The sequence below is a fragment of the Micromys minutus genome (genome assembly GCF_963924665.1).
Source record: "Micromys minutus genome assembly, chromosome: 21".
Taxonomy (NCBI): Eukaryota; Metazoa; Chordata; class Mammalia; order Rodentia; family Muridae; genus Micromys; species Micromys minutus.
In genome coordinates this window covers 34366171-34386070 of record NC_137956.1, presented here as the reverse complement: position 1 = coordinate 34386070, position 19900 = coordinate 34366171, and the positions used below count along the sequence as shown (strand labels likewise).

At 47.2% G+C, this 19900-nt stretch overlaps 1 protein-coding gene across 1 annotated transcript in view; it reads left to right on the top strand.

Moving 5' to 3' along the window:
- Window positions 1-19900, top strand: part of LOC308434351 (inhibitor of carbonic anhydrase) — a 35524-nt gene that overhangs the window by 7436 nt on the left and 8188 nt on the right. Inside the window, exons 4-12 of the mRNA XM_080934646.1 lie at window positions 1544-1705; window positions 3211-3358; window positions 5030-5085; window positions 7216-7394; window positions 10263-10434; window positions 11427-11569; window positions 13258-13348; window positions 14769-14825; window positions 16331-16486. Of these exons, the coding sequence (XP_080790772.1) occupies window positions 1544-1705; window positions 3211-3358; window positions 5030-5085; window positions 7216-7394; window positions 10263-10434; window positions 11427-11569; window positions 13258-13348; window positions 14769-14825; window positions 16331-16486 (1164 nt within the window). The remainder of the gene's footprint in view (window positions 1-1543; window positions 1706-3210; window positions 3359-5029; window positions 5086-7215; window positions 7395-10262; window positions 10435-11426; window positions 11570-13257; window positions 13349-14768; window positions 14826-16330; window positions 16487-19900) is intronic.

Sequence of the window (19900 nt, the reverse complement as noted above, 5' to 3'; positions counted from 1 at the left end):
GGGGCCCAGTATCGCTGGTGTGGTGTGACATTGCCAAGTGTACAGGTTACTTTCCTTGTTGCTGTGACAATTTGCCTGACAAAAGAAACTTCAGAAAGGGAAGGTTTATCTTGGCTCACGGTTTGAAAGGATACAGTCTGCTACTGTGGGAAGGGCACTGCAGAAGGAGCATGAGGCAGTTGGTCACATTGCATCTGCAGTCAGGAAGCAGAGAGAGAAAGAGAGCGAGGCGGCCCACTTTTCATCTCTACTCATCCCAGAAATGGTGCTACCCACATTCAAGGGGTGACTCTTCCCTTCTCAGTTAAACACCTCCAGAAACCCTCAAAGACACTCAGGGGTGTGTCTCTTAAGTGACTGCAAATCTAGCCAAGGCGACAGTGAAAATGAAGCATCACACTAACATTACCAGGAACCGAGTCCCTGGAGCTCTTTGGATTTACAGTGCTGGTCACTGACCCACAGGGGTTGGGAAATTTCTCCACATGGAGGTTTTAGCTTTTATGAATCCTGATGGACATGTGCTTGGTTCTCTAGTCTGTGGGATAGTTAACATCCCCAGAGGAGCATTATCCAGAGTCTATCACCCACTACTGGGGTTGCACCAATGAGAGACCATTTGTGAGGATCCACAATGCTCTTCTTTGTGCTGTTTCCTGCAGCTCTCATGTGGCACAGGTCTGTGTCTGGTGTGAAAAGAAGCTCTGTGGGAATGAATGAGGGGAGATTCCCTCTCGTCCATTATTTCTGTCCGTGTGTGAGCGCACAGCCTAGATCAGTCTGGCTCTAGCTTGCAGGCTTCTGCCCATAATTCCTCAGACACTCCCTCTCTTTCCTCTCACACCTTCACTTTGTGACTGAGCTGTAAACAGAAAACCAGAGAAGGAAGAGAAGTCCACATAGAGGCGGCCTGGGGGTCTCTGGAATGGAGTCCTGGAATGGAGTACTCAAGACTCTAGCTCTGCAGGATTATGTGACTGCAGGCTTACAGAAGCAAAGCAAAAAACAGAGAGAGAATCCTAACTCACAATGGACCCGTGCCCCAAATAATAATGATAAACCCATTATCAATGAAAAATATTATAAACCCAGATGGTTTCAATGCAGCTAGTCTGGCTCACAAGCCCATCCAGCAACACAGTGCTTCGGATGAGCATTTGTCTGTGTCGTGATCCCATGGCTGACTACCATGGCTTGCTATCTCTGCCCAGCTTCAGAAGAGGGAAGCAGCCTGCATCTGAAAGACCAAACTGAAAATTCAAAGGATGCTACTGGTGTTTGCGTTTGCACCGACCATAAAGTAAAAACCTCATGAGTCTAGTTTGTAACTCAGAGAGCATCTGTAATGTTAATTTATTGTCTTGAAAGGGTCCGTTTTTTCTTCCTGACAGATAAAGGCATTTTTCGCCCCTTTCCCACCCTTCTTGCTAGAGATTGATGCTGGGCTCAGGATCCTCCGATGGTCCACATTGAAAATGCCTTGGAAAGTTAGCTGTAATGACACATTTCATTTTGCCTTCTCTTTCTCTCTGCTCCACTACAGATCCACAGACCCATTATTATGTCGTGGCTATGGCAAAGAAGGGAACAGGCTTCCAGCTGAACCAGCTCCAGGGCAGGAGGTCCTGCCACGCTGGCCTGGGCTGGTCTGCAGGGTGGTATGTTCCCCTCAGCATCCTGCTTCCTTCTGGCTCTCGGGAAACAGGTGAGACTCCGGGGCCGGGTGCCCTCAAGCGTGGCTCCTGCCCTGGACAGTCTAAATGGATTATGTTGGGGCTTAAAAAAATCTGTCACTCATTCGTCTTGCTGTTGTGAAAAGTAGCCAACAAAAGCGACTTCAGGAAGGAAGGGTTTATTGGGGCTCGAAGTCTGAGGGAACAGTCAACCACAGTAGAGAACTCAGTGCAGCCAGAGCTAAAGGCATCACATAGCTGGCCGAGCCTTCTCTCAGTAGAGGTGCTTCTCTTTTGCTGAGCCATCAATCTCTTCTTCCCGGGAATCACAGCAGTTTGTCTTGGCAAGGGTATCCTTGAAAGCCCCCAAAGAAGATCGCCGCCCTCCAAGCCTCCCAGGAAGGGTCTCTGGGGACTGCCAGAAACCTCACCAGCCCCTCAGGGCTCCATGTATTCATTTGAGGCCTTAAGGCATGGACAAAGACAAGGTGACTGGTTGATGCTTGGACATCCCTGGATACCCCACAGTGAGCCCAGACTTGTTCAGCTTTTGAGGATGACTACCAGATCCTACACTCTGCAGAAGTGGTACCCTTTCTGAGCAGTCAACCTTTGCAGTATTCATGGGTTTTTTTTTTTGTTTTGTTTTAAAGATTTATGTATTTTTATGTCTATGAGCACTGTATCTGCATGTACATGTGCCTGCCAGAAGAGGGCACAGGATCCCATCACAGATGATTGGGAGCCACCATGTGGTTGCTGGGATTTGAACTCACGACCTCTGGAAGAGCAGCCAGTGCTCTTAACCACCGAATCATCTCTCCAGCCCCCAGTACTCATGGTTTAACAGAGAGGGACGGGCGGCTCTGCGGGTCTGATGGAGTCTGGTGAAGCGCAACAGCCTCACCTCAGCTCTCGCCAGCTTTTCCCCTTTCTACAGATGTTCACTCGCTTTGGTGATAGATACCACTAGACATCTCCCTGGGCGGCTAGGCAGAGGATACTGGCTTGCCCCTCTCCTGACTCACTAGTAGGATCTACCAATTCCCTGCATCCTCCGACCCCACAAAGGGATCCCATGAGGCATCCCAGCCTCTGTGTACAGAGGGTTGAAGTGCGGTGGGCTCATGAAGTGAGAAAAAGCTACTGGGTGGTGGCCGGTCTGCATGGGGTCTTCAGTGTTCTTCCTGGCCCTGTAAGGTGTTGGTGAATTAACACAGTGCAGGGCACTGGTCACGTCTCATCTTATACCCTGCAGCAGACAGGCCAGCAAGCATTTTTATGGGCTTGAGCCCTGGCCCACTTGGGTGTGATTCTCAAACACACGGAGCCCTGGCCCATGCATCCCTTCATTCCAGCATGAGCACTGTCTGCTACCTATGGCAGGCTTTCCACACATCCTTTCCCTTCTTAGAAGCAGGCCTGGGAGATGTCCACAGACTTGGGTTCTCCCATAGGGCACTCCCCCACAAACAAGCATAATCTGAAGGCTTTAGCCAGCTCACAGTCTCTGGCCCCCCATCTCTGTGTTGAGCAGCGGCAGCCACGTTCTTCTCCAGCAGCTGTGTGCCCTGTGCGGATGGAAAGATGTTTCCCAGCCTGTGCCAACTGTGTGCGGGGAAGGGGACAGACAAGTGTGCCTGCTCTTCCGGAGAACCATACTTTGGCTACTGGGGAGCCTTAAAGTAAGTGAAACCATTGCTCTGGAACAAGGGGGCATACTAGCTGCTTTTCTTTCTTTAGAAGAGCGTTTAGTTATTGAAGTATTTTAATTTATTATCAAATTACTAATTTAATAAAATTTTAATAAAAATCAACAAGTTATTAAAATAACCTATATTCCATACGTTATATAAATACTTTACAGACGTATCTCGTTTCTGGAGACTGGGGTCTGCAGACATAGGCCTCAGGAGCCTCTCGGATAAGCACCTTTGGTATTTTATCTTTGTCTTTCCATTCTCTGTAGAAGAAGGTGACTGCTCAAACCAGAGCAGGACCTGGTGGGCTTTGAGGCTGTCTGATGGGTTTTGTTGATGTTGTTTGCTTTGTTTCATTTCGGTTTTTTTCTGAGACAGGGTTTCTCTGTGTAGCCATCATGCTGTCCCTTTGTAGACTAGGCTGGCCTCAAGCTAGAGATCACAGAGACTCCCCTGCCTCTGCCTCTCAAGTGTTGGGATCAAAGTTGTGTTGTTGTTGCTGTTAAAGCACTGTATTCAGAGGCTTGGGGGAGGGCTGGAGAAGTCCACGCCGTCTTCTGTTCTCCACAGGGTAGATTGTAGAGGTTTCCCCATCACCAAGAGCTTCTGATGACATTTTTTTTTCTTTCAATAAATTTTTTTTATTCACATAACATCACAATCATACCTCCCTCCTCTCCTCCCAGTCCCACCCTCACCCAATTACCCCTCCCCTTTATCCTCAGAGAAGGGGAAGGGAAGCCCCACTCTGGCTACCACCTGCCCTGGGATATCTAGTCCCTGCAGGACTAAGCACATCCTCTCCCATTGAGGCCCAACTAGGCGTCCAGGTAGGAGAAGAGAATCCAATGGCAGGCAACAGAGTCAGAGACAGCCCTGGCTCCATTTGTTAGGGGACCCACATGAACACCAAGCTTTACATCTGCTACAAATATGTAGGGATTCTAGGTCCAGCCCATGCATAATCCTTGGTTGGTGGTTCAGTCTCTGTGAGCCTCCATGGGCCCAGGTTGATTGACTTTGTAGGTCTTCTTATGATGTTGTTGACACCTCCCGCTTACTCAAATCTATATTTCAGTCTTTCACAATACTCCCCAAGCTCCAGCTGATGTTTGGCTGTGGGTCCGTCCATCTACCTCCACTCACTGCTGGATGAAGCCTCTCAAGAGACAGTTATGCTAGACCCCTGTCTGCAAGCATTGCAGAGTATCATTAATGGTGTCAGGGGCCGGCTCTCTCCCATAGGATGAATCTCAGGTTGGACCTTTCCTTCTGTCTCTGCTCCATCTTTATCTCTGCACATCTTGTAGGCAGGACAAGTTTTAGGTTGAAGGTTTTGTGGTAGGTTAGTGTTGCCAGTTGTGGTGGCTCATGCTGGTAGGATTCGCTGAAGGAGGTGGAGGCAGGAGGATTACGAGTTGGAGGTCAGTCTAGGCTACAAGTCTGATGACTTGTAAATAGCCAAAACCAAGCCAGTTGCTTAGAGCTGTTCTCTAGGAGGAATTCGAGGATCCTGCCTGCTTCATCACCCTCTCTGGAACTGCCTGCCATGCTGATTTTCAGGCCTCCTGCCTCCCTAGATTATCAGGGACATTTCACAAGAGCCAGATGTGTGCTCCCAGGCAGAGGGCCTGACCTTGGCTGTCCTGTTTGCAGGTGTCTACAGGATGGCACGGGAGATGTGAGCTTCGTGAGGCACCTGACAGTGTTTGGTAAGTGCTGGACAAAGAGCAAAGTGGGCCCCAGCCTCTGGCTCTTGTCTCCATAGATTTTTCTTAACTTCAGGAGACTGTAGATATTGAGATGCTAATGCCATTGGAGAGATTTTATGAAAGCATTTCCACCATTTCTACAGTGTTTGGGGCTCCACTGATTCTTAGCGCACATCTGTCTCCCATTGACCAGCCCCATCTCAGGGACCTGCATCTGTCCCTTTCCTGCTGCCTCAGCCAACCTGCCAATGTTTCTCTAAACCTGGTGAACATGATTTTTGGACTGCTATTTGCAACTTACCAACTAACGAAAGAAGTTGCTTCTAAAATGCCCCCCATTTTGCACATACTAGATAAAGGCTTTATCCCTGACCAGTCCCTCTTATTTTAAAAATTAAAATAAAAAAGTAACATGACAAACTTTTCTACCACTTTGGACAATTTAACTCAAACAAGCAAAGCAACATTTTTAGGCTAGTTAAGGTTCCATATTCTGGGATTGTGTTGTGTGATGTGTGATGTGTGTGTGTATGAATGTGTGTATGTGTGTGTATATGTTTGTATGTGTATATGTGTGTGTATATGTGTGTTATATGTGTGTATGTGTCTATATGTGTGTTATATGTGTGTATGTGTCTATATGTGTGTATGTGTCTATATGTGTGTATGTGTATATGTGTGTGTATGTGTATATGTGTGTGTATGTGTGTGTATGTGTATGTGTGTGTATATGTGTGTATAAGTGTGTGTGTATGTGTGTGTTAAAGTTCTGTGCACTGACCCCAGAACCTCATGCACACCAGGCAAACACTCTAACACAGGGTTGCATTCCTAACTCTTCTTTTGCTTTTCATTTATTATTGTTGGCCACTTGAGACAAGAGCTTACTAAGTTTCCCAGCTGTAACCCAGACAGGTCTCAAATTTCCTGTCTTCCTGCTTCAGCTCCCAAAGTAGCTGGGGTTACAGGAGAAGGCTACTGGGCCTGGCCAGATTCTTGGTTTTATAGGCAATTTGATATCAGATAGAAACACACCTAGCCACTCAAAATGTTTAAAGCTCAAATGTGTACCCATGTGTTTATAACAAATGCTTCCAGGGATTTTCAGGTACTTCCCTTTCAATATGAGACTTTTATTAATCCCAAAGACCGCCTGTGTTCGTTTTCACAGCCTGCCAATCCAAAGGACCACATGCTGCATGGTTTAAGCAACAGAAACTCACCATCTCCTCCTTCTGAAGGCTGCAGTTTTGAGACCAGGGTGTCAACAGTGTTTGTTCCTTCTGAGGACGTGAGGAGGAATCTCCTGTGCTGCTCTCCTGGCTGGGTGGCCATCTCTGGTGTTCCTTAGCCTGTACATAGACATCATCACCGTCTGACGTCATGCTGACATCATACTGACGGCATACTTACATGGCAGTCTCCCTAGGAGCACATCTCTGCCCCAGTTTCCTCTTTCACAAGAACACCAGTTATGTTGGGTTAGGAATCCACTCTATTCAATTATGTTGTATCTTAAGGCATCCATTTGTCAGGACTACTTTAAAGTAAGGTCACATTTGGGGACACTGTGTATTCTGACTTTAACCTATGAATGGACTGGGTCCATAACCACAGAATCAACACAGTAGCAATCAAGGTGTGTTTCACACATGTAGAGTTTCCTGACTAGGACCCCAGGACCCCTTCTCACCCTTGGCTCTCTCAGCACTTTCCCTGAGCAGGCTCTGTCTCTGGGAGAACTTGGCTTCATTCATGAATTGCCTCAGCATGGCAGCATCGCCGAGACTTTGACAAGTTACCTTAACTCTCTGACTCTGTTTCTTTGCGTCTATAATGTCATCGTCCCGTGTCTGGCCTTTTTTAGCTTGAGGGGTTGAGTGTAAAGAGGCCTGGTAGAGGTGAACCTTGCATACAGTCGTGTGGGTTATCACGGCTAATGTATGTTTGCCGCCACCGTTTTTTATTTTCAGAGCCACAGCGGGACTGCAAGCCTGTTGTCTCCCTGATGAGCCCTCTGCTCTCTCATCTCTGTAAAGTGTGTCCCATCCAGGCCACTCACTCCGTGGTGGTGGGAGAGATCAGCACAACTCCCTGCTCAGCCTGCTCACCTGAACTTTCCCTCCTCAGAGGTCATGCCAAGAAAGGCCGACAGGGACCAGTACGAGCTGCTCTGCAGGGACAACACCCGCAGGCCAGTGGATGAATATGAACAGTGCTACCTGGCCCGGGTCCCTTCTCATGTTGTGGTGGCTCGCAGTGTGGATGGCAAGGAGGACTTGATCCAAGAGCTTCTCAGAGTAGCCCAGGTAACCCCTCTGACCTCCTTTCCTCAGCCTGCAGCTCCCTGCTTCCATGTGTGTGGGTTTCCCCCATCTGACCACCCTAACACTAGAAGTCTTTGTGCATTCAGGATGCAACGGGCAATGGCGTCACCAACAATCTACCTGCTCCGTGTTTATTACAGGCAGTAGAAGCCGTAAGGGCCGTGTGACTGGCATCCCCAACCCAGGGCTAAAGATTCTCAGAAGCACTTGTCTCATTTCTGTTCTAAGGCATCCCTGTCCTCTTCAACAAAGCGCTTCCCTTGTGACCCCTACCCTGGTCAGTGACTCTCCTGACAGAGAAACACAAGCACTCTCTCTGTATGGGTGGAAATCTCTCCCAGCCAGCCTCTGTACCCCAGCCCACCTGTGTCAACACTGTTCAGACTCAGACAAACCAGTTGTCCTTGATTCACCCAGGCACAAGGAGAGCGTGCACACATCACCACGGGGAGCTGCACAGCTGAGAATATGGGCCATGGACTCTGTGCTTTAACAGAGGAACTGATTTAAAGGGCTGGGATAAACTCTGAGTCCTGGGGATAAGGTGTGTGTGTGTGTGTGTGTGTGTGTGTGTGTGTGTGTGTGTGTGTGTGTGTGTGTAAAAGAGGGGTGAAGGATTATTAGAAACATCAGCAAGTAGCATTCTATGCAGAGCCACTGCAAGAGCAAAATAGAGTCATTTGATCTTTGTGCTGTTGCTCTGCTTTGGTTTTTGTGGAGACAGGTCTCATGTAGCGGAGACCAGCCTTGAATGTGTTATGTACGTCCAAAGGAGGACTTGAACTTCTTATCCTCCTTCCCTAAACTCTCAAGTGCTGGGATTCCAGACATGTGTTGCCATACCTAGCAAACACAGTCCTAAAGAGCACGTGGGCAGTTACCACTATCAGCTGAAATCAGAACAACTGTGGGCCAGGCACCGGAGACACAGGCAAAGGGCGTTTGTGGTATTTTGGAAGCCTGAAAGGACAAGAGATCGTTTAATAACAGGTCCTTAGCAACAAGCCTGAGGTAAAGAGAAGGCCCAGGACACCTACCCTGCATCCCTGGTGGCAACTTCAGGGTAAAGTCTAGCATTGCCACCAGGACAGTCAGCAGGAAGGATGAAGCCATCACTTTGTCCACGGGAACACATACCAAGAGCCCTATTAGAGATGGGCAGCTGCCTGGCACATGACCCACTCAGACCCCCTTCCTACAGGCGGGTCTTTTTGCAGTTTCACTGAGTCTACATGTCACAGGCTACATAGGATTTGGGTAAAGCTGTCCTTGGAGGGACTTGTTAGAAGCCCTGTCTGTCTTTGTGCATAGGCTATCTTCCTTTGTCTCTGTGTAAGGTCTTATTTAAAAGCTTCAATGCATGTCTGTAACTGTAGAAAGTCCCAAGCCCTACAGATAGATAGATGTATAGATGGCTAGCCAGTTAGATGGATAGATAAATGATAGGTAGATAGACACCCCTGGATGCAGTAAGCTGTGTTCTAGTAAACATATGGCTGTCTTTAAAAATATCAAAGTCAAACCACTGAAGTCAGCAATCTGTACATTCAAATGTATGATAAAGACTAATGTATAAATTAATCACAATAAGGGATTATCAATAATAACAAAATAGAACCATACACTACAATGAAAGTTATTTAAAATTCATTGCTTTCTTCTGGAACTTTCCACTTAGTATTCTCATAATGCTGTTAACTGCTGGTAAATGAAATGACCAAAAGAAACTGTGGACAAGTATTGTTGTTATTATTTTATCTATTTTATTTCAAGCCTCACATCCAGGCACAACTTGTAGGTGTATTTGTTTATCTATTTTATTTGGGTTCTTTTACCTCTACATTCCTTCCAATTGTTATTCCTTCCAACAGCCCAACACCAGGTGGGAGAGAAAGAAGGTTAGGAAGGAGAGGAGACATAGGTCTCTTTTTAGACTACTTTCTGTGATTAGGGGTGTTGGGTTCCTGGGGGGGGGTCCAATCTTCATAGTCAGGATAGCTTCAACTTCTCATCTCTTTGATCTTTGCTTATGACCACTTGACTAATAATGGCAACAATGGCAAACAGGAGCAGCAGGGGAAAACAGCAGCTGCCTCCTCCCCGTCCCCTCCTCCCCCTCCCCTCCTCCTCCTCCTGCTCCTCCTCTTCCTGCTCCTCTTCCTCCTGCTCCCCCTCCCCTCCTCTTCCTCCTCCTGCTCCTCCTCCTCCTCCTCTTCCTGCTCCTCTTCCTCCTGCTCCCCCTCCCCTCCTCTTCCTCTTCCTCCTCCTCTTCCTCCTCCTTCTGCTCCTCTTCCTCTTCCTCCTCCTTCTGCTCCTCTTCCTCTTCCTCTTCCTCTTCCTCCTCCTCTTCCTCCTCCTCCTGCTCCTCCTCCCTTTCCCCACCCTGTCCTCCACCCATTCTCATTCTCACCCTCCTTGTTGTTGTCATTGTCCTTGTCCTCCTCCCCCTCCTCCTTTTCTTCTTCAGAGTCCCTCCTGACCCCTCTTGGGGAGTTGGCATTTATTCCCCCTCCAGAGTCCTCAGAATTAAACTATCTGCAGCTGGCACAATTACGCCCGTGCCAGAGCATGCATGAGGCAAGTAGTCTGCTGCTGGGAACAATCCGAAGCAGCCCCATATCCCACATCTAGTGTTAAAAAAACAAACAAACAAAAAAACAAAACAAAAACAAAACAAAAAAAAAAAACCAACCATGTTTACACAACATAACTGAGTTTTTAAAGAAATCAAATTTCTCACACACAGGGATGGCTGCGTGGTTCCCCATGCCTCTCCCTTACATAGTTTGGGTTCATTTTATCTTTACTTTTACCCCCATGCCAACAACTCCTCTTCCTGCCTCTGGACAGGAACATTTTGGGAAAGACAAGTCATCAACCTTTCAGCTCTTTGGCTCCCCTCACGGGAGAGACCTGCTGTTTACTGATGCTGCTCGCGGACTTCTGAGGGTCCCTCCAAAGATGGACATCAATTTGTACCTGGGATATGAGCTTCTTTCTGCCATCCGGAATCTAAAGAGAGGTATGTCAGACTCAGGACGGACCTGCCAAGCTTTAGCCACCGAGTATGGCAGAAGCCTTAGATTGAGATTTTGCTGGCAGCTACAAGCTTTACCTAACCATAGTGACCAGCAAAGCCCACAAGAGCTACTCAGTATACTGGGTTAATGAGCAGATGTTCTGCCAGGAGGAAAGGCTATGCTATTTATGAACAAGAACATTATATTGGTGGAAGTGGCAGTGCTGGGGTTTGAACTCAGAGCCTTACAGATACTACACAGGGACTTGATTACTGAGGTATTCTGGTCCCTATGTAGGGGATTTTAGAACCTTTCTATTATAGATGATTTAAAGCAACGGTGGTTCCAGGTCCTTGTGTTAACTGAGTCTGTTCACCCAGTAGTGGGTCTGGGTCATTCCATCTGAAGGTGACCAGGGAACACACCCATGATCACAGTCAAGAGCAGATCTAGGAGGGTGTTGAGGAGGCTTTGAGTGTAGCACCCTGCTTCCACGGGCCTGTGCTCCCAGCACCCTGCTTCCCCGGGCCTGTGCTCCCAGCACCCTGCTTCCCCGGGCCTGTGCTCCCAGCACCCTGCTCTTCACTTATTCTGTTTTCACCCCCATTTGGTCAAACAATAGTCACTGAGCATCTACAAAAGAGCAGTTAGATGTGAGCTAACATTGCAGGTGAGCAGCGGCATGAGACTATCAGAGCTGAGCACACGACCTCCATGGGCTGCTCCCTAGATAGACGTTCTGGAAAGTTCCAGAAGGGCCAGCCTTCGAATGGAGAGCTAAGAAGCTTCCCTGGGGAGGTGATATCAGCAGGGAGGGAAGCACTCCACCTTCACTGCTCTTTATGAACACCTTGGGCTCCACTTCTCCTAGACAATGGCAGGCAGCAAAGAGCTATGGCAAGGACTCGGTGCACCAGTAACGCGCCATTGGGCATTATGTCTGCAGCCATCCGGGGCTTTCTTTGGGTCTTTGGGTTATCTCTATGCGTCCTAGGTTTGGAAGACTCCCAGAAGGTGAAATGGTGTGCAGTGGGCCAACAGGAGAGGGCCAAATGTGACCAGTGGAGTGCTGTGAGCGGTGGCGCTTTGGTGTGTGCCACAGAGGAGACCCCTGAGGACTGCATTGCTGCCGTCATGGTAGGAAACCTTGCTTCCTCATCTGAGCTCCTGATTCTGGCTAAACCCTTTGGCACTAACCCGTAAGATTCACATTTTTCTGGGTCTGTAGTTTCCTAAGTCTGTCCGTTGTGAGTATTACAACTTCAGTACACTGGATATTGCCTGGCATAGAGAAGTCTGCTGATAAATGCTAGCTACTTTTATTGTTTAAAGTTTTGGGCACAGCAGCCGGAAAACTTCAGTTGAAATGTGTTTTGAATAACTGTATATCTGGGCACGGAGGTGCACAGATGTAATCTCAGCACTCGGAAGGTAGACGCAAGAGGACCAGATTAAGGCTATCCTTGTCTACATAGCAATTTATAATGATTACATTCGAGCTATTTAATAATTCATTTGCTGTTATATATGTGGGATTGAAATTTTTATACACATAACTGTCAGTATTTCTGAGTTCATTATCAATATCAATCAGTACTAATGTTTCTGGAGCTACTTCTACATGATATGTAAGTTTTCATTAATTCTCTTGAACCTCAACAAAAGCCCAATGGGTACTTTTCAGTCACTTTATGAATATAAAAACATATACAGCACAGTGTTTAGGGTTATGTGCTTTGGAATAGCCAGGCCCTGCAGGCTACTTGCACAGGGGTTCCTGTGGGAATCAGGCCGTCTGTCTGAGAAATTGTTTAACTTCCTGATGCTTTGATTTGCTGATTTATCAAATGGTACTTTCTGCATTATCTGACTTTCTGGGGCTTGGTGAGTGATTCACTGCCCAGCATTTATATGTTTGTTCATAGTGCATCATTCTTTTTGTTCATGTTAGTTTTGAGAGTCTGTTTGTTGTTTGGCTTGTGCTGGGCATTAGACTGTGGGCCCACCATTTCTCTCTGAGCTGTATCTCCAGCTGCTGCACAACCCTGGGGAAAGAACCTGGTCCAGGCACCTTTCCTGCCCTTTAGTGTTCCCGTTTCTAGGGCTCTCTAGGAGTCAAAAGTGAGGCAAATCTATGAATGAGCATTGTTGCTGCTCTTTGACACAAAGTCTCACTTTAAATCCCTGGCTGGCCAATATGCTGCCCAGGCTGCTGAACTTGTAGCAGTTCTCCTGCCTCAGCCTCACCAGTACTGGAACTACAAGTATGAGCTATACTTCATATAACGATTTTTTTCTCTCAGGGATCTTATTTATGACTACAGGAATACATTAGTTGCTCTATTTAGAATCTTGCTTTAAATATCAAGTTGATTATGAATGACTTTCTTAACAGTTATTCATTATTCTGTTATTTATTGGAAACAGTTTTTTCACTGTGGTGTTGATGGGATTTAGGGGATGGATTTGGTCCCACTGGTTGGAAGAAAACATTTTCCATAAAACAGATTAACTATAGTACCTGAGTCTGGCTGGTCATTTGAGTTCTGAATTTAGTGGCCATGGTCATAAAGAAAGTGTACTCTGGGCATGTCCAGAGAGTCTCCTAGGGGGTCACGGGGATGTCCAGAGAGCATGACTTGAATTGGGCATGTTCATAGCTGACAGGCCAAACACAGGTCTTGTTTTCTGAATTCCATATTTCCACCGGCTCTGCCGTCCGGTTAAACGAGGATGCAGGACAGAACACTCATGAGACGGTGACTCTGAGGGGTCAGTGGGATCAGAACCGCACAGTTTACAACTGGTTCCTTTCTTAACTTCAGAAAGGAGAAGCGGACGCCATCAGCCTGGATGGAGGACACGCCTACATTGCAGGCCACTGCAGTCTGGTGCCCGTGCTGGCAGAGAACTACCGTGAGTGGAGGGCGGGGTCTCTCTGCGTTTCTCCCTGGGTCATCTGCACAGAGAGACGAAGAAGTAATGTCACCTTCTGACAAGATGATGATGACTGTTTTTGTAGCTTAGGGCTCTTTGAACTAGAACCTTTTACTGCACAGTCAGAACCAGCTAAGCTGAAGATGTGGGTGTTAGGCACGTTTCCAAAGGTTTTACAGATCAAGCAGCCAAAGTGAGGGGAACAAGTGTCTGACTCTTCAGTGTCTTTGCCCCTGTCAGGACAGTTACAGGCAAAAAGAGTTCAACACCATACCTCTTATTTTGGCTAGAATGATACTGGAGGGCATGCGGTGGGTAGTGCTTGCTAATCAGCCCTTGGGTTAGACTTGCTGCTAGCTCATGGGTCCCAGCAACCCTGACAAGCTAAGCTCAGCCACTCCCTCACTATACTAGTTAATGAGTCACATACATAATAGTGAGAGAGAGAGAGAGAGAGAGAGAGAGAGAGAGAGAGAGAGAGAGACAGACAGACAGACAGACAGACAAACAGACAGACAGACAGATATCTTATCCAGCGTAGCCACACAGGAAGAGGGCAGATTAGAGGTATGACCCCTAAGTCCTTCTTCAGGATTCTAATGCGAAGGTTTCAGGTTTAAATAGAAGACAAAAGGCATGCACGGATGAGCAATCCTGGTCATGATGTGGTCTCCCCCATCATGGGTCCATCATGTTATTTGACTTTAGTTTCGCCTACAAGGTGGTGGCTCAATGAGTGTGGTTTGTCAGGGTGACAGAACTGTGTGGATTCTCTCCCTGGGAGACAGGCTCTTCCTCAGGCTCGCAGTGAGTCTTGCCCTTTCCCAGCATGAGATTCCTGAAGGCATTTCAATTCCTTGGAGCCTACTGTCTGAACAGTCTGACAGCCAAAGTGAGGGAACAGTAACTGCTGCTTCAGTGTCTTTGCCCCTGCTGGGACAGTCACAGGCAAAAAGAGTTCAATATCATACCTATTATTTTGGCTAGGATGATACTGGAGGGCATGCGGTGGGTGGTGCTTGTCAAATAGCCCCTGGGTTAGATTTGTTGTTAGCTTGGGGAAGATGTCAGATACAGACAGTCACTTCAAAAGGATCTCTGCCAAGACGTACATCGGTGTCTTTTCTGCTCCCCTTCTGAGGGCATCTTATTGTATTTTGTATCCGTTTGAGTGTTGAGATTCTGGGATGAACCTAATGTTCTAAAGGCAAAGGGCACGGGGGGGGGGGGAGTTAAATGGGATGTGGAATGTTTGGCTGTTGATAACCGGTGACTGATTGCTAAGCCAACATTTCTCATTGCATTCTATCTCAGCTGAGACTGAGAAGCTCACAGCTCCGGTAGAATAAACGTGTGTGAGTTTAACATGAACCTTCGATGTTTCTGTTTTTCGTTTTAGTGTCTACCCATAGCAGTGGGGGGCTGCGGTCTAAATGTGTGAATGCACCTTTCGAAGGTGAGTCAGCTTTTTGAATATTGGGGTTCAAAAGCAGAAATGAATCCTTGGGGAGAAGGCAAAGGAAGCCTTAAAAATGAACAAAATTGGGGCTGGAGAAATGGCTTAGCAGTGAAGTATGATTATTGGTCTGGCAGATGACCCAGGTTAATGCCCGGCACCCACATCAAGTGGCTCACAAATGCCTGAAATTCCAGTTTCTTCTTTGCTGCCCTCTTCTGGGCTCTGTTCCCTTTATGTACATGGTCCACACACACTCATACAGGCACACACACATACACAGACATTAAAAAAATAATCAGCAGTACCTGATGTCCCACCTCAACTAACCCAATTAAGGCCAACTTTTGACATGCCCAGTGTTTTATCTCCGAGGTGGTTCTAAGTCATTTCAAGTCAACAGTCAACCTAAGCCATCACACCAAGTCTGTCTCTTATCTTTCTGTCTGCCTCTACCATCTCTTCTGTGTTTCTCTCCTATATATCTCTCTGCCTCTGTCTCTCTCATCTCTGTGTTTCCCTTTTTCTTGTTTCTCTCTCTTATCTCTGTCTGTCTGTCTTTCTCTCTCACACAAAGTCAAAGATAGATGATAGTATTTAATAAAATAAATACAAAAATCTTAGACCTAAAGACATTACCATCATCATCATCATCATCATTAGCAGTAGTAGGTGGCATAGCTACTTGTATGACAAAGCCCAGTCAGTGGAAATTGCTCTGACACTAGAAAATCTAGCATTACCTCTGCCACTAGCACCACTGCTGGGAGCCTACAGATTCACCTACTCTCCCCACTCAGCAGGACACGTGGAACACATCAGATTCTCCAACATGATGAGTTTTACCATTATTGTACTAAAGAGAAACGAAGGCACATAGAGAGGCACCCAACCAAGGTCATCTAATAAACAGTGAGTGAGACAAGTCTTAACTTGCTATACTGAGCCCCAGCTTTCCCACATTTGAACACAGAGGACAGGGTGTGTGTGTGTGTGTGTGTGTGTGTGTGTATAAAATAGAGGTGGTGGTGAGTGACAGCATTTCCTAGTTCTGAAGATTTAGAATTCCATCTCACCTAACCAATTCCAGTTTTCAGCTCTGACTTACTAATGAGCATGAGTCAGTAGTGTATTCCTCAGGAAGGGAAATCGAGGCACCGATGACAGTCCCAGGAAACAGGAAGAAGGCAGGAATGCTCACTCCCACCAGAAGGCTGCTGGTTTACCTTAGAAGTAAAGGCAACGAGATAAGAAAAACAGGGTTCCCTTGGACTACTCCCACACCCCCATTCTCACATATCCTGAACTACACTAAGGTCACACTTGCAGGCAAACGACTTTCCACACACCAGCCAAAGGACGAAGCTGAACAGAAAATGGAGAAACCAAGTTCACATTCTCCTCCACACTGACTCCGTTAAATGTTCTGGGGGAGAGGGTGTGTCAGATCCCACTCTCTCTCTCCAAACAGTAAAGAGCTTGTGTCTCGGTGTCTCTACTGCAAGGTTATTATGTTGTGGCTGTGGTTAAGAAGGCAGATGTTGACATTACCTGGAACTCTCTGCAAGGCAAGAAGTCCTGCCACACGGCTGTTGGTACTTCTGCAGGCTGGAATGTCCCCATGAGTTTAATATACAACCAAACTGGGTCTTGCAAATTTGGTAAGTGTGTTCTGAAGGTGAGGTAGTGCCTTCCTTGGGCTTGTTCCTAAGTTGGGGGAACAATTCATTTCAGTAGATGGCAAGAAATTTCCTAGGTGGGTGTCTTAGGGTTTTACTGCTGTGAACAGAAACCATGACCAAGGCAACTCTTATAAAGGACAACATTTAATTGGGGCTGTATTACAGGTTCAGAGGCTCATTCCATTATCATCAAGGTAGAAACATGGCAGCATCCAGGCAGGCATGGTACAGGCAGAGCGAAGAGTTTAACATCTTCATCTGAAGGCTGCTAGCAGATACTGGCTTCCAGGCAGCTAGGATCAGTCTTAAAGCCCACACCCACAGTTTCACACCTACTCCAACAAGATCACACCTACTTCAATAGGGCCATACCTTCTAATAGTGCCACTCCCTGGGCCAAGCATACAGAAACTATAATAGTGGGTATTCGGGTCATAGGCTTGGCAGACAGAAGGTGAGTCCCACCCCTTCCCAGGTAGCTATTCTCCTTTCCCTGCCTTTCACCCCTGCTTTTGATGGGTGTACATAGCCCTGAAGGCAGATCTCAGGGAAAGGGCCCTGTCATGTCTTATGAGCAGTCCAGGAAATAAATAGAGCCTGAGTAGTGTGTAAAGGTGCACACTCATGTTATTTTCACATATGCGCTGAATTGGCAGCTTTCACACATGAAGTCCTTTCACCAGGAAGGCCCTCCAGTGCTGCCTCCTTTTTTAGGTTTATCCTGTTCCCATGACTCCCACGCCAGCCACTTCAGCTGTGCTCTCAAGGGTACCTAAGATTCCTTGCCCCTCCCACTTGACACATCCCAGTCTGCCTCAGAACAGTGGAACCTTGCTGGAAAAGAACCCAGGACAACAGAGCAGTCATTGCTCTGGAAAAGCTCCAGCCAATGGCCTCAGTGGGCCACCTTCCTCAGCAGATGATCCAGTCAGTGGGCGCCATCAGAAAACAACTGAAACCATCAGCATCCGACTACTGAATTTATTGACCTCCTGACTTCTGCCTCTTCTCAGCCTCCCATATGTCCAGATCCCTCCCCCTGCACTTGGGTACCACTCACTATAAAGCCTGAGGTTCTCAGCTATTTGTCTCTTCCTAGCCTATCCAATGACTCCTTTCAACACGTTAATATACCCAATGTCTTCTACCTTTAAGACTCTCAACTCCTACAACATTCTGCAGTCCCTATCTACTTTCTCCTCTCCTACCAGATCCTAAAAGCACTGTGGGAGCCACACACCTTTCTCTCGCTTCTTAACTTCCTGCTGTCCATCTTTCTGCACCATCCTGTGGGAATCATTCTGATGGAGATCCACAGTGCCTTCCAGCTGCTCAGCTCCTGCTCTCCCAGCACCATCCCCTCAGTTTACCCTCAAACACCCTTCCCTGGCTTTTGTGAAGATGTCTGGACATGTTTGTTTGCTTTTTTAAAATGCATTTGTTTTTTTCTTTTTTAATGTATGGGAGTACACTGTTGCTGTCTTCAGACACACCAGAAAAGGGCATCAGCTCCCATTACAGATAGTTGTGAGTCCCCATGTGGTTGCTGGGAATTGAACTTAGGACCGATGGAAGAGCAGCCAGTGCTCTTACCCGCTAAGCCGTCTCTCCAGCCCTTGGACATGGTTTTTATCTTCCTCCTAAAAGAGCCCATCCTTTCCAAACTGGTTAAGAAACAGTGGGGTTTTATAACGCAGTTTTTCCCCAGTCTAAGCTGCATCCCTAAGCACTCACATCCAAGAGCAGCCCAATCATTATGGCTGCTCATACAAAACCGGGTTCTTGGCACACACTGGATCAGTGCTGACTGTTATTGCTATTATTGTGTCTAAAAGGCGATAACTCCCAAGCATGGATTGCCACTTGACACCCCTTACCCCATAACACACACACACACACACACACACACACACACACACACACACACACACACACAATCTCAAGAAGTTCAGCTTAGCTCAAACCCACCATGCAGCTGAGGCTGATCTTGAACTTCTAATCTTCCTGTCTCCCAAATACTGGGATTACAGGCATGCACCATCACGTGTGGTTCAAACATTTATCTAATGAACTCTTTCCATATCTACTTAAGATCTAGAAGGCATATTAAACTCATCCCATTTATCCAAAACTATGTACTCTCGTCCTAAGCTGGTAATGTTCCAGGACTGCCTAGCATGGTGGAGGACTCTGGAGTCTCACTTGCCCAGCAATGCCAGGCCCTCCTCCTCCCACCCATGTCTTCTTACTTCACCCTCCCTCTCCTGGCCCACTGCGGTGGCCTGCCACCTGTGATGCCCATCAACCCTAGATCCATCTCAGTCAGGTAGACTTCTGCAAAGTGTGGGTCAGACTGTGTGTGCCAGTCCACAGGGCCCAGCATGGCCTAAATCGCTTCAGAGACTCCCCTTACTTTAGAGATAAACAACAGTAGCTGTACAGTAATATCTCCTGGGGTCTGGACCTTGCCCCTACCCTACTTCCTTCCCGTGACCATCTATCCAAATGGCCCTCATTATGTTTTTCATATGTCTGGACCCCACTCCCACACAGGCCTTCTCAGGTGCCGTCCCCTGTCTGTAACCTCTTCTCCCCATTCCTTTGGGGACCACCTACTCATCCCTCATCCATTATCTTGACTCTCTGGCCTATGGAAGGTCCCTCTATCTCTAGTTTCATGAAATCATATTCCTTCTTCCCAGAGCAAGTGGAGCCATGCAAATGTATGAGTGTGGTTTCTTGAGTTCTGAATGGTACCACAGAGAGTAGGTGTAAGAGGGAAGGGCTCATGGTCAGTGTCCTCCATGTTGCTCCCTGGAACCCAGAGCTAGGCTTGCCACTATGGCTTTCCTAACTTGAAGTCACAATGGTAAACTTTATAAGGGAAAACCAAGTCATCAGCGACCAGAAAACATGGGTGTAGGTTAAACAAACCAGCCCACCCCCTTTCCACTCTGTTAGAGCTAAGCTCACTCTTTACCCTTCAACACCCTAGTCCTGTATGAGGACAGGGGTAGACTTCTGTGAGCTCTCAGGCTGACTCATCTCCAGTCAGTCCCTTTACATTGTCTGAAATCTTTTCTTTTATTCCATAATGTTCTTGTTCCTTTTGTTTAAAAGATGAGTTTTGTATATGTAGAGTATGTATGTGTTCATGTGGGCAAGGATAGCTATATGTGCAGGTGCATGTACGCACGAATGTGAGCCTAGAGGTAGATGTTGGGTGTCTTCTTCAGTTGATCTCTGAATTACCATTGTTGCTTGAATAAGGATCCCTCTGTGTAGCCCTGACAGTCCTAAGATCCAGGTGTCTCTGCCTCATAAGTGCTGGGGTTAAAGGCCCCTGTCTTAGTTTTTGAGACTGGGTCTCTCACTGAACCTGTAGCTCACCGT